Source organism: Linepithema humile, chromosome 2 (assembly GCF_040581485.1).
Source record: "Linepithema humile isolate Giens D197 chromosome 2, Lhum_UNIL_v1.0, whole genome shotgun sequence".
Classification (NCBI taxonomy): Eukaryota; Metazoa; Arthropoda; class Insecta; order Hymenoptera; family Formicidae; genus Linepithema; species Linepithema humile.
The window spans coordinates 17,102,054-17,115,490 of NC_090129.1; the positions used below are offsets into that span (position 1 = coordinate 17,102,054).

General features: G+C 33.6%; 1 protein-coding gene across 1 annotated transcript; it reads left to right on the forward strand.

Moving 5' to 3' along the window:
- Positions 1–5,481: 5,481 nt before the first annotated feature.
- On the forward strand, positions 5,482–6,228 carry LOC105678996 (uncharacterized). The gene has a single exon (XM_012378764.1). The coding sequence runs from the start codon at positions 5,482–5,484 to the stop codon at positions 6,226–6,228; it is 747 nt and encodes a 248-aa protein (XP_012234187.1).
- Positions 6,229–13,437: the final 7,209 nt, after the last annotated feature.

Sequence of the window (13,437 nt, forward strand, 5' to 3'; positions counted from 1 at the left end):
TTATGCAAAATTTGCGAGATTTATTTGAATATTAATATTCTTAAATTATTATGTATTCATCTTTGTGTTATTTCCGAAATAAACATACGATTTTAAATATGAGAGCTGTCAATTCTGAAATAAATTGCATCGGCATCGTAAAGAGGATACAGCAATGCATTGAATCACTTGTTGCGTATCGTGCAAATGCTCATGGAGTACAATTACTTAGACAAATATTATCACAATTTTACAACTCTGTTTTCTCGTATTGATGAAAATCAAAATTACTGGTTTCTACCTAACAGCATTTACATTTTTATGTGACAACCGTAATAAAAAAATTTTTATTTTGATAATTTTTCTAAAAATTGCTTTTCACAAAAGTTACAATTTTTAAAAATATTACATAATTTTTTTGCCTTTATGTTTATATTATGATGAAATAAAAGAAGCACGATTCTGAATAAATAATAAAACGCATCGAATCGAAAAGAGCGTATATTATTAACCGTGTTAAATTGTTGTTGCACTTGATGCACAATTCTAATTGCATATAATTGTATCGACAAATATTTTTTCATGAAATATTTGAGAACCGCCAAACAAAAAATTTCGAAAATCACTGTAATTTACCATGAAATGCGCCCTGTAAACAGAAACTAATAACACTGGCTTAAGATAGCTTTGATCAGGGCAAGCTCCGTGTACGCGATTATCGTATCGTAGCTCATTACAGTTCACTTCGTAAAAATTATATCGTCAAAAAGAAGTCTTTATCGGTATTAAAGGAGAGGAAACAAATTTTTCTTCTTAATTGAAAATCTGTATGCAATGGCGAAGTGCCATTCGAGTCTTACTCTGCAGAGACGACACGATTACAATATTGGATGATCATTACCGTTACGAAACAATTTGTTAAATCAGATAGCGTTTGATTAAATTGAAAAATTTTATCCCGCCTTTCTTATACAGGGCAATGATTAAGTATTTCGCAAAAATTAAGTTTTAATAAAATTTAATTTTTTGTGTTAATCCAGAGCAGATTGTTACTAATAGAATATGAAGAAAAAAATAACGTATATAATTTTTACATTGTAAAACATTTCATATATCAAGGAAATTATAATATTTTATAACGAAAGACGTACGTCGTCAAATTATAAAACTTATAACAAAAGACATAACATAGAAAATTTATAAATAAATACACCAAAAAAAATGATTTTTTTTAAATTGCGTGCAAATTAAAGTTTTATTTTTTTTTTAATGTTACTTAAATTTATATGTGAACCTTAATTCTTTCTATTTGAAAAAGTTTTTTTTATTCTATAGGAGCATACTAAATATTTGTATAGAATAATTAAATAAAGCATCATTCTTTTATATGTATATATATTTTGAAGCATATATATTTTAATACAACAGTTGTTATCACATGCTGTATTAACATCCACACTCAGTCTCTAATTATAATGATACCATTAATCCTACAAAATTATTATAAATTAAAAAATGTTACTTTTATATACAAAATTATGTACCGCAAACTGAACATTATGCAAGCATTCATAGTATTAAGTGAGTAATCCAAAAAATTTTACATAAGCGTAATATTAAAATAATAAAATAACGCAATTTTATGGATACTTCTAATACTATAGAGAATTAATACATTCTCTATACATTTGCTTACATTATGCTCTCAATATTTTAAAGTTTTATGAAGTATCATGATTACAGATTATATTCTTAATCATAATAATTATAAATTTTAAAACATAATTTTTTTTTAAAGTTGTTTAAAAAGTTTTAATTTCTACAATTATATTTCAAATTACAATAATTAAAGAGATGTGTCGTTATAATACTTTGTTTTTGCAGATTGTCGATAGCTGCAAACATTTGAGAAATCTTGTATGATTGTCGAAATTAACTGATAGGCGTTAGTTTCTGATTGCGTTATTAAACAAACGAATAAAAAATTACTAAATAAAATAATCCAGTAATATAATAAGCGTTTGTATTGAATATTCTTTAATTGCACAAAGAAATTGTCTTAAATCTGTTAAAACATGCATTAAGTTAAAGATAAATTTATTTTTTTATTATACTGAAAGCATTATCAATTCTATAGGTCAAATGCAATTAGAAAATTTAAACTGACATACCCGTATTTTACCAATAATTATTATTACATTAGTATTATAGTTCGGAAACCTCTAAAATAATATAATAATAATTACGGAGTCATAATAAATTTAATTTCTCTAAAGTATAATAAATGTTCAGGCTACACGTACGACCAAGATAGACATAAAAATATATGAAATAAAGGTGAAACTATGTATTGTAATTGTGTTATATAATAACTAACTGACAAATATTGTTTCAAAATCAAAAAGTCAATTGTTAATTTATAAAATTTTTTATGTTATAAAAATATAAGCATAATTTATAAATTTAAGATAGACTACATTCTATAAGTAAAATATATCAAATATATTGAATATATTAAATATATTTAATAAATTTTAAAAATGTAACTTTGTATTTCTCGTAATACGTAAATTTATGAACACACTTATAATTTTATAAACATAAAACGAATAATTACAAATTGCAGATACATTATATACTTCGCATCTTATAGATTGTATCAATCACCAAGTAAAGATTGCCTTTTGTGCTGATTGTCGTGCTAGCTGTCGCGATCGCCGTTAGCATTATTCACCTTTGGAGAAACATATATAAACATTTTCAAATATTTGCTTGTGAAACAAATTGTCTGGCTATTGTTTGGGTTTGTTCTGCTAAAACGCAACTTGATAAAAGTAAAAAATTAATTATATGTACGTATAATTGTATTAACAACAATTTCAATAAAGTTTACGTTTTTTCTTTTTTGATTGCATTCCTGACGATCCAGCTGCGTTACGCGCACTTTCCGTACTTGCCGGTTTGTTCACATCTGTATCTTGATCTGTATCGTTGGATGTATAAGAATGGTTTAAATCTGTTAAGTTAACAAAAGTTCAAGTTCTTTTTCGGTGCTGCAAAGATTGCATTGCACGTGATAATTTTTATCCTCAATCTTTGTACAGTATTTCCATAACCAACTACTGCTTATTTTTGACACATATTCAAAAAGAGATTGGTTTTTATGGTTTTTCTATATGACCATCTAAATGTTTCAATTGAGACGGTAGATAAACATTTGGACAAATCAAACATTTTGAAGTGTCTTTGGCATGATACTTGAAATACTTCCATGGTTTTCCTCCTCCGTTTTTTTCTTCATATGAAGTAATTTCTGAATGTTTCTTACTTACATGTTCTCTAAACTTTGTAGGGTCGATATAACATCTAAGAGTATAGCATATTTTGCATATTGCTTGAAAGTCCGTCAATATTATGTACTTTTCCATAAATTGTTCTCTTTCATGTGCAATAGTCGGTGGCATAGACATTGCGCCCGTTTGCATATTTCTTAATTTGCACGTATGTAACTCTGTTATTAAATGATTTTTTATATTTGTTGAAACAGGAAGGTCCATTACGTCACAATTCACTATCTTACTTTATTGTAAATACTTTATTGTAAAAACATCAATTTGTTTGCAATATTCTAATCTATGATAGGAAATTTCAAAATCTACGATTTTTTCCAAAGAATAAGAGTGATTAGCAAAATCTTGAGACAAAAGGTTTTTATCACGAAGAAGAAGAATATTTGCAAAGAAAGATAGTAATAATGTAACTCCCACAATTATATTGGAAGTGAGCTTTCCGAGCTTCCATAGGGAGCCGGGAGAGCTATTTGCATATAAGGAGCCGGGCTCATTCAGAAGAGCCTGACAAGCGGATTGGCAAATGGCGGCCAAAATTGTCATGCCCGAGAAGATCAAATGGGCAATTAATACCTTTAAGCCCTACAAGTCAGCGGGACCGGATGGCGTTTTTCCGGCTTTTCTACAAGAGAGATTGAAACAGATCGTAGGCCCACTGACTCGAATCTTAAGAGCATGTATTGCGATGGGCTACACACCCAGCGCATGGAAACTGGCCAGGGTAGTGTTTATCTCAAAGGCGGGAAGAACGAACTACACCAAGGCAAAGGATTTCAGGCCAATTAGCCTAACATTGTTTCTCTTTAAGACATTGGAGAAGCTGGTGGATGCGTATCTGAGAGAGACAACTCTGTGGAGGTATCCTCTCCAGAAAAATCAGCACGCGTATCGTCCGGGCTTTTCCACCGAGACTGCTCTACATCAGACGGTAGCGTTTATTGAGGAGCAGCTGAAAAGGAAGGGCTACGCAGTGGGTGCTTTCTTGGACATAGAGGGCGCCTTTAACAACACACCGCACGAGGTAGTGTGTGAGGAAGCCGCCAGAAGAGGTGTCCCGATGAAGCTCGTCGAGTGGATCCGGGGCATGCTAGAAAAGCGTGTGATGACTTCGCTGGGAACTGCGAAGGTTTGTGATTGGGTGGGAAGAGGCTGTCCGCAAGGCGGAGTACTTTTCCCACTTTTATGGTGCCTGATAGCAGACGGATTATTTAAGGCACTGGACGATGGAGGCTTCACTGCACAAGGCTACGCGGATGACGTGGCAATACTTGTGCAAGGCCCCTTTCTAGAGACGCTTCTAGAGCTCATGCAGGGGGCACTGGAAGTCGTAGAAGAGTGGTGTCAAAGGACGGGTTTAGCGGTGAATCCACTGAAAACTGATCTTACTGTCTTCACTCGCAAATACAAGGTGGGCACCATTGTGGGACCCACTCTTGGAGGAGTAAGGTTAGTTTCGACCGAATCAGTGAAATATCTGGGAGTTATCCTGGATAGGAAACTGCTTTGGGAGGAGCACCTTCGTAGCCGGTGCAAAAGCTTGTGCCAGTATTTTTGGATGTGCAGAAGGACTTTTGGTCAGACTTGGGATTTGAAACCGAGTATGATACACTGGATCTACACAGCCATACTTCGCCCCAGACTCACATACGCAGCCGTAGTATGGTAGACTAGAGTGCAAAAGAAAACAGCCAAAGTTGCGCTGGAGCATGTCAGGTCAGGCATGTCAGGCTCTCTGATTTTGAGAGGAGCCCTGGGTGCTATGGTTACAACACCAGTGGCGGCGATGGGCGTAATGTTCGGCATCAAGCCGTTTCACCAGGTGGTGGTGGCTGCTGCAGCAATGGTGGCATACCGTCTGAGATGCTAAAATGAAAGAAGGGAGCCTGGCATACGAGACTGCCAGAAGACGTTCTGTTAGATCCGATATTCGAGATGCGACAGGACAGAATACCTGTTATTCGAGCTTCTGATAGGCGCTTTAAAGTGCATATACCGAGGCCGGAGGAGTGGGAAAAGGAAGGTGGAAACCTAGGGGCTCGAGTGCGTGGAGGGGATGTCTGGTATACGGACGTCTCCAAGACGGACACGGGCTCCGGGGCCGGCTTCTTTGGCAGTCGAGAGGGATGGAAGGAGAGCATTTCTCTCGACAGTTATGCCACGGTATTCCAAGCGGAGATTGTGGCTATCCTGTGCTCAGACCGTGCCGAGTAAGGAAGAAGCGGGAGAGCACATCAGAATTTGTATGGACAGCCAGGCGGCCATCAAGGCGCTGGGGGCTCCGACAATAACATCGCGGTTGGTTCAGGAGTGCAGAAGCGTTCTGGACGAATTGGCGAGAGAAAGAGAAGTCATCGTTACCTGGGTGCCTGGTCACTCAGGCATCCAGGGTAATGAATGTGCGGACCAGCTGGCAAGAGCGGGTTCAGAAATAACGATGGTAGGATCGAAGTCGGCTCTGGGAATCCCCTTTTGTCTAGGAAGGGGGAGGATCAAAGAATGGCTCCGCAGAGAACATCTAAGACACTGGAGAGTGGAATCTGAGTCCAAATGTAGACAGGCTAGAGCTCTGATGGGAGATACTTCTAATAGGGAACTGGCTTGGGGCATAAGGGCTCTGAGTAGGAAAGATGCCAGGACAGCGGTACAGACACTGACGGGTCATGGCACCTTAAACTACTACATGCACAAACTTGGGCGTAGCGATACATCCAGGTGCAGGGCATGTGGAGACGACGAGGAAACAAGCCTTCATGTACTCAGCGACTGTCCTGCACATGCAGGGCTGAGACACAAGATGCTGGGCTCAGCATCTTGGCTCAGACTACTTGAGCCCGAGCAGATCAGGGAGCTGCCGGTGAGGGATCTAATTCTCTTTTGGAGAAAAACAGGTCTCTCATGAGTAAGTTTATGAGGGGAGGACAATGGACAATGTCTGGGTGCCGCGGGCGGTGCTTTGAAAGAGGAACGCCCCCCCCCCCCCGTTATGTTATGTTATGTTATGTTATGTTAACTCCCGCAATTCTTTTAGTTTTTTACTTGCTATAAATAAAAAATATTCGTCATGTTTGTCATGTAAATGTCTGTCAATCTTATCAAAATCGACGTAATACAAATCTGTTGCGCAAATATTACACTTTGCTCAAAAAAAATCTTTCGAAATTCTTTCAAAATGTTCCCACACATTGTTTTTAGTTATCTCCACTTGAGACATTGTACACTGAATGTATTTTAACTGATTAGACGCAGACAACTGAATACAAGTCTTATATACAGAAGTCTTTCTACCGAAATGTGTTTGATAGAAGAAAGCAAAGAAAGAAAGAAGGTATAGTTTCTCATTTAAATGTAAATATTAATACGTCGGTCAAGCCTATCTAGCAGATGTTAAAAGACGCGGTAGCATCTCACGCCCAATTTCCATAGCAATAACACAACTCTGTGTAAAACATGATACAACTTATTCTTTCAACAAGTAATGTTTTAGAAATATTATATATTTAATTATTTGTATCTTAAATAATTACTCTATCAAAGAAATACTTGTAATACCGAATTTATTGATACTGCGATAAATACAACTGACAAACAATGACTGCAGAAATATAAAAGTGCACATTTACATTTATATTACGTAATATACAAGGTGTCTGGCAATAATTGCCCCACCAGTCATATACAGGTAGAAGAGGTCAAAACAAGTAGAAAAGTCCTTTACCATTTTTTTTATTTTTGTACTAAGTAATTGAAGAAAAAAGATCGGCGAATCCGCGCGAGTAATGCGCGCGTGGCGAAAAGGACGTCCCACTGCTATGCGATCACTAAGACGCAAGGATTTAGCGTTACACGTCGCTCGTATGTTGCCGTTATTTGTAGAGCGCTCCTACCAACGCTACATCAGCTGCAAAATGCTGCTAATTAAATGGGAAAAAAAATAACGTATTTGCGAAATATTTCATATATCCGGGATGGTATAATTATTTTATAAAGTTATGTATTACTACACGAAGGAGAATACTTTTTCTTCAATCAAATTGCATGCATATATATGTTTTACTTTTTTTTAATGTTACTCAAATTTATATATGAGTCAAATCTTTTTCTATTTTAAAATGTTTTTTTCTTTATTCTCCAGGAATGTACCAAATATGTATTTGTATGGAGTAATTAACTAAAACGACTATCTTTTGTAAGTATATTTTGATATGTATGTATTTTAAGTACAATAATTATAAATACATACCAATCATTAACGTCCATCTCAATTTTAATTATATTTCATTATACTAAATTATTACCTACAACATAAAAATGTGTCACACCCATATTCAAAATTATATGCAGCAATCAGAACATTATGTAAACATTAATACCATTAAGTGAGTAATACAAAAATTTCTACATAATCATAATATTAAAATAATAAAAAGACACAATTGTATTGATGGTTGTAATAGTAATTTTGAGAATTGATACACTACTTATACATTTGCTTACATTATACCCTCAATGTGTTTAATTTTTAGTTTTATGAAGTATCATGATTGTAATTTATATTTTTTAATTATTAATAATTATAAATTTTAAATACAATTAATTTAAAATTTGTTCAAACCATTTTAATTTATAAGAATATATTTTTAATTAACAATTTAAAAGTGCGTCGTTATAATATATCATTTTTGCAAATTTTTGATAGTTACAAACATTTGAAAAATCTTCCATTTACAGAATGGAATTGATAAACGTTATTTTCTAGATTTTCTAGAAACAAAGAAATAAAAAGTTACTAAATAAAATACCGAACGATACAATAAGTTTTTGTCTTGAATTCTTTTAAAACGTATAAAGAAATTGTCTTACATCTGTTACAGCGTGCATTTTGTTAACAATAAATTATTTTTTCTTATATTGACAGCACAATTAATTTTATAGGCTAAATACAACTAGAAAATTTAAATTGACATATTTTACTAATAATTATTGTTATATATTAGTATTACCGTTTGGAAATATTTAATATAATATAATAATAACTAAAAAGTCATAATGAATTTAAATTACCTAAAGTGTAAAAAATGTCCAAGATAAATGTACGATAAAGTTAAACGTTGAAATATAAGAAATCAAAATTGAAGTAAAATATAGTGACTGTTGAACAACTCATTGTCGGTAAGACAAATTTTATCTCTACCGAAGAGTCGATTGTTTATGCATAAAGTTGTTTTACTTTATAAAATTATAAATATTGTTTATAAATTTCAAGTAGACTACACATAAGCAAAATATATTAAATACATTGAACATATCAAATGTACTCAATAAATTTCGAAAATATAACTTTGTATATCTTACAAAAAGTAAATTTAGAAACATATTTATAATTTTATGAACATAAAATGAATAATTACATGTCAGAGATATATTATTTTTTTAGCATATCATAAATTGTTTCAATTACCAAAGTCGAGATTGCCTTTTGTGCTGGTTGTATCGCTACATGATTGCCGATCATTCACCATTTGATAAACCTATATGAACATTTACAAATACTTGCTCGTGAAATAAATTGTCTGGCAATTGTTTGGTTTTGTTCTGCTAAAACGCGACTTAAAAAAAAAAAAAAAAATTATTAAACTTACTGTCACCTTTTTCCTTCAGTTTAGTTGGCATCCTGACGGTCCAGCTGTGTCATACGTTCTTCGCGTACTTGTCAGCTTCTGCCGATGTGTGTCTCTAAAGTCGTGTGAATGATGATTACAATGCAATTTAACGTCAAGTGATATTTCAGCGTTACAAAGATAACATCGCACCTCAAAGTCACCACTCGGATTACAATATTTCCACACCCAATCCAAGTCGTGATGGTAACAATCATGTGTGTTCATAAAATGGTGATAATGCAAGTGAATTATTAAAAGTTCAGAATAATACGGTAAAACTTTTTTGCAAATAGCACATATTGATGTAAATAGGGCATAATACTTAAAGTACATCCATGGCCAACCTTCGCCACATTTTCTTTCGTATAAAGCAACATCAGCATGTCTCTTCTTTATATGTTGACTAAAGTTTGCAGTGTCGATATAACAATCTTGAAATTTGCAAGATTTGCATTTCGCTTGAAAATACTTTAATATTTCGTAATTTTGCAGCAGTTTATTATTATCTGTCACATTCGTTGGCAAATACGTTACGTCCGTTTGCATATATCTCAAATGTGTGTCACTTAATACATGATTTTTTATTCTTTTTGAAAGAGAAAGAGTTATAGGTTTGTCACAATTCAGTATTTTGCACTTTACCGTAAAATCACCAGTTTGTGTGTAATATTCTGGTTTATTTGTGGTTTTTTCCCAAAATGACAACACTGTTGTAGAATGTTGGCGTAAGTGATCGTGATAATTTTGAGACACACAAATTTTATCACAAATAAGACAAGTTACATTATTGTCAAAATACATTTCCGGCATGTCTCTTCGTTTCTTGATTGCTAGGGATATGAAATATTTTTTATGCTCACGGAAATGTCTTACAATGCTTGTAAAATCGGCGTACCGAAGACTTGATTTGCAAATCTTACACTTTGCTCGAAAATTCTGTTTCAAACTTTTTTCAAAATGATCCCACACGTTGTCTTTAGTTATGTCCACTTGTGACATTGTGTCTGTTTCAACTGACTAGACGCAGATAACTGAATACGATATACAGGAGCCTTTGTAACAAAAAGCGTTTTGTAGAAGAAAACAAGGCAGGAAAGAAGTTATAGTTTTTTATTTGAATGTAAATATTGATACATTGGTCAAGCCTATCTAGCAGATATCAAGAGACGCGGTAGCATCTCGCGTCCAGTTTGCATAGCAATGACACATCTCTGTGCAAGACACGTTACAACTTATTTTTTAAACAATGTTTTAAGAGATATTATACATTTAATTGTTTGTATTTTAAATAATTACTATATCAAAGAAATACTTGTAATACCGAATTTATTGATGAATTGCAATTTCTATTCAATGATTGCAGACATATAAAAGTGCGCATTTATTTTCATACCACGTAAAATATATTGTTCAAATATATTTTGCCGTATGTTTATATATTCGTGTCTTATAACTTGATTCTTTAATAATTTTACTAATATTCGTTAAATTTTAATTGCAAAAAATATTACAAATTTATTGTTACAAATTTTACGTTTTTTTTTTATTTTGCTGTTTTATGATAAGGAGCAAGAATATAAAACAAGATGTATAAAAAAATAATTTTAAATAGTTATTTCGGGAAATTTAAATTAAATAGACACTGTACATTGAACACGAGCAAAAAAAAACGCATAAAAAGCAGCATAGTAACTGAATTTTTATTAATTAATCCACAATTTTGTACAAGGTATCCCATGGGAACAGCTGAAATTAATTAGCTATCATTTTTAAACACACATGGGAAGCAAAGAATATGTAATATTTTAGCAGAGAATATTTTGCAGTTAATGCACTATTTACATATAAAGTAAAAACAATATTTTTACCAGTAAATAAACGTTTATTAGAAAATGTCAAATATCGATAATTTTAATAGTAGGTATATGCTTTCGAAATAGGTACCATCAAAAGTACAACAAAAATTAAGTCAAAACTATAACTCTATTTTTAATTTTTGTTACATAAAGCTTTTTATAGTTTCTAAAAGTGACTTACTTTTTTGTTATAATTGTATGAAATGGTTTAAAATTAGTGGATGGTCGGCACAACACTTGGATACATACGAAAGAAATAAATATATTTGATTAATAATACAGCGTACATTTTAACATCGCGACTTTCCTCGGGTCGACCGTAGACTGATTTTTTTTCTTCTTTTTTCTCTCAGCGCCGCTTACTATCAGCCTGTCGTCTGTTAATATACTTAAAGGATGTTTTACATTCGGTCATATTTAAGTATCTGTCGTCCCTGATAGAATAACAATATTTTGAACAAATAACTGAATCACAAGTAAGCAACTAATTACTTTTTTTTTAACTAGAGAAAATAAATTGAAATTGTAAGTGACCTAATTATTGACTATATATATTTTTACTTTTGGTACCATGACCTTAGATTCGCAGCTTGTTAGACACCACGATACGAACGTAAAGTGTTTTAAAACCCGTCTATATCAATAATCGTATATCTATCATTATCGAGTTTCTCCGCTATTTTGTACGGTCTTTTGAATACAGGTATGAGCTTTTGAACTGCTCCAGCCGTACTGTCAAAATTTCTAATCAAAACTAAATCACCTATAGAATATTCGTGTGCTTCCTTGCGCTTACTATCCGCATATTTTTTATTATATGTTTGTGACCGTAATATCCTGTTAGACGCCCGTTCTCGTTATCTGTATCGTACTGTCCTTGCTCGTTTTCATTTTGTAAGTATTCGCTTAAGTTATCTATTGACTCGCCGCGCTCCTTTACTCCGAATAATAATCGACTCGGTATCTTACCTGTAACTTTACTTACAGAATTGTTCAACGCGTACTCGATTTTGCCGATAATTTTATACCAATATTTTCCTACTGAATTGTCCGATAGCTTGGCTAACATCGGAATCAGTGTCCGATTTACCCTTTCAACCTGGCCGTTAGCTTGAGGAAAACCCGTAGCTATTTTAACATGCTTAATTATATTGCTATTCATAAAAACTCCATATTCAGCGCTCGTAAAACAACTGCCTCTGTCTGTGACTATCATTCTCGGTCGCGAGTAATGCTCGAAATATTGTTGTAAATAGCTGATTGCCTCTTTACTCGAAGTGGTCTTAGTTGGATAAAGTTTAACAAACTTTATAAAAGCGTCTACTACGACCAAAAGATGTTGCTTAATCAACTGTTTCTTATCTATCGGTTCCAGATGATCGACATGTAGGGTGCCGAAAGGAACATTGCCTTTAGGTATTGAGTGAATTAAACCTTCGACTTTTCCGCTGACTGAAGAGAATGTGATGCATTTTATACAGTTTTTAATGTAACAATTTACCTTCTCGCGGAGCTGCGGAAACCAATAATTTTCGAGAATTGCTTGGGCCGATTTCTCGGCACTCAAATGACCTAACTCGTCATGATATTTATACAAGACATTTCTCTCCATTTGTTACGGCACGTAGAATAATAATCTATTATTGTATTTACGATAAACGAGACCATTTCTCATCTCGTAAAACTTATCTCCAGATTTCTCAAGTCTACCACGGATCTCGACAATTTTTGGATCTTGCCCTTGACATATTGTTACGTTCCATTCAAAGGATTTTCTTCGATTACACCAATGATCCGACTAAGAGCGTCTACGTGACGCATACGCGTTCCTGCTCTGTATTCTAGCTCGTAATTATAATCTAGTAGTGCAATTGCCCATCTCTCGACCCTACGATTTACGTCCTTCTTTTTTAGAGTCATCGTGACAGCGCTACAATGAGTCATAATTTTGAATTTTAATTCCTGGAGATAGATTCTAAATCGCTCTAAGGCATAAATTATCGCAAGAGTCTCGAGTTCAAAACTATGCAATTTTGCTTCTCTTTCTGTCGTTCGTCTAGAGTAGTAAAACACTGGATGCATCTTTCCGTCGAATTTCTTTTGCATAAGAACCGCTCCGTATCCTGCAGAACTCGCGTCACAGTGCAGTTCGGTTTGGTCGTTTGGGTTATAAACCGCTAAAATCGGGGCTTCCGTAAGTTTAGTTTTAAGTATTTTAAATGCTTTCCGTTTCTCCGAATCAAAACGTCGCGTTTGCCTTCGTCAAGTCATAAAGAGGTTTAACAATTGACGCAAAATGTTCGACAAATTTTCTAAAATAAAAGCAGAGTCCAAAAAAACTACGTACATCACGCATGTTTTTAGGAATTGGAAACTTTTTGACTGCTTCGATACCATTTCTCGTCCGCTTCACGCCTTGTTCTGAAATTATGTACCCAAGATATTCCACTTCCGTTTGAAGAAAATAGCATTTATCAAGTCGTAATTCCAAAAGATTTTCCGAAATAGTCTTAAATACCCGTTCCAATATTTCTAAATGGTGTTCTATTGTCTCGGTAGCCACTAATATGTCATCCATGTAAATCGCCATAT

Excerpts from the sequence above, each read along its gene's own strand:
- LOC105678996 (XM_012378764.1), top strand. The coding sequence starts at position 5,482 with ATGCCACGGTATTCCAAGCGGAGATTGTGGCTATCCTGTGCTCAGACC.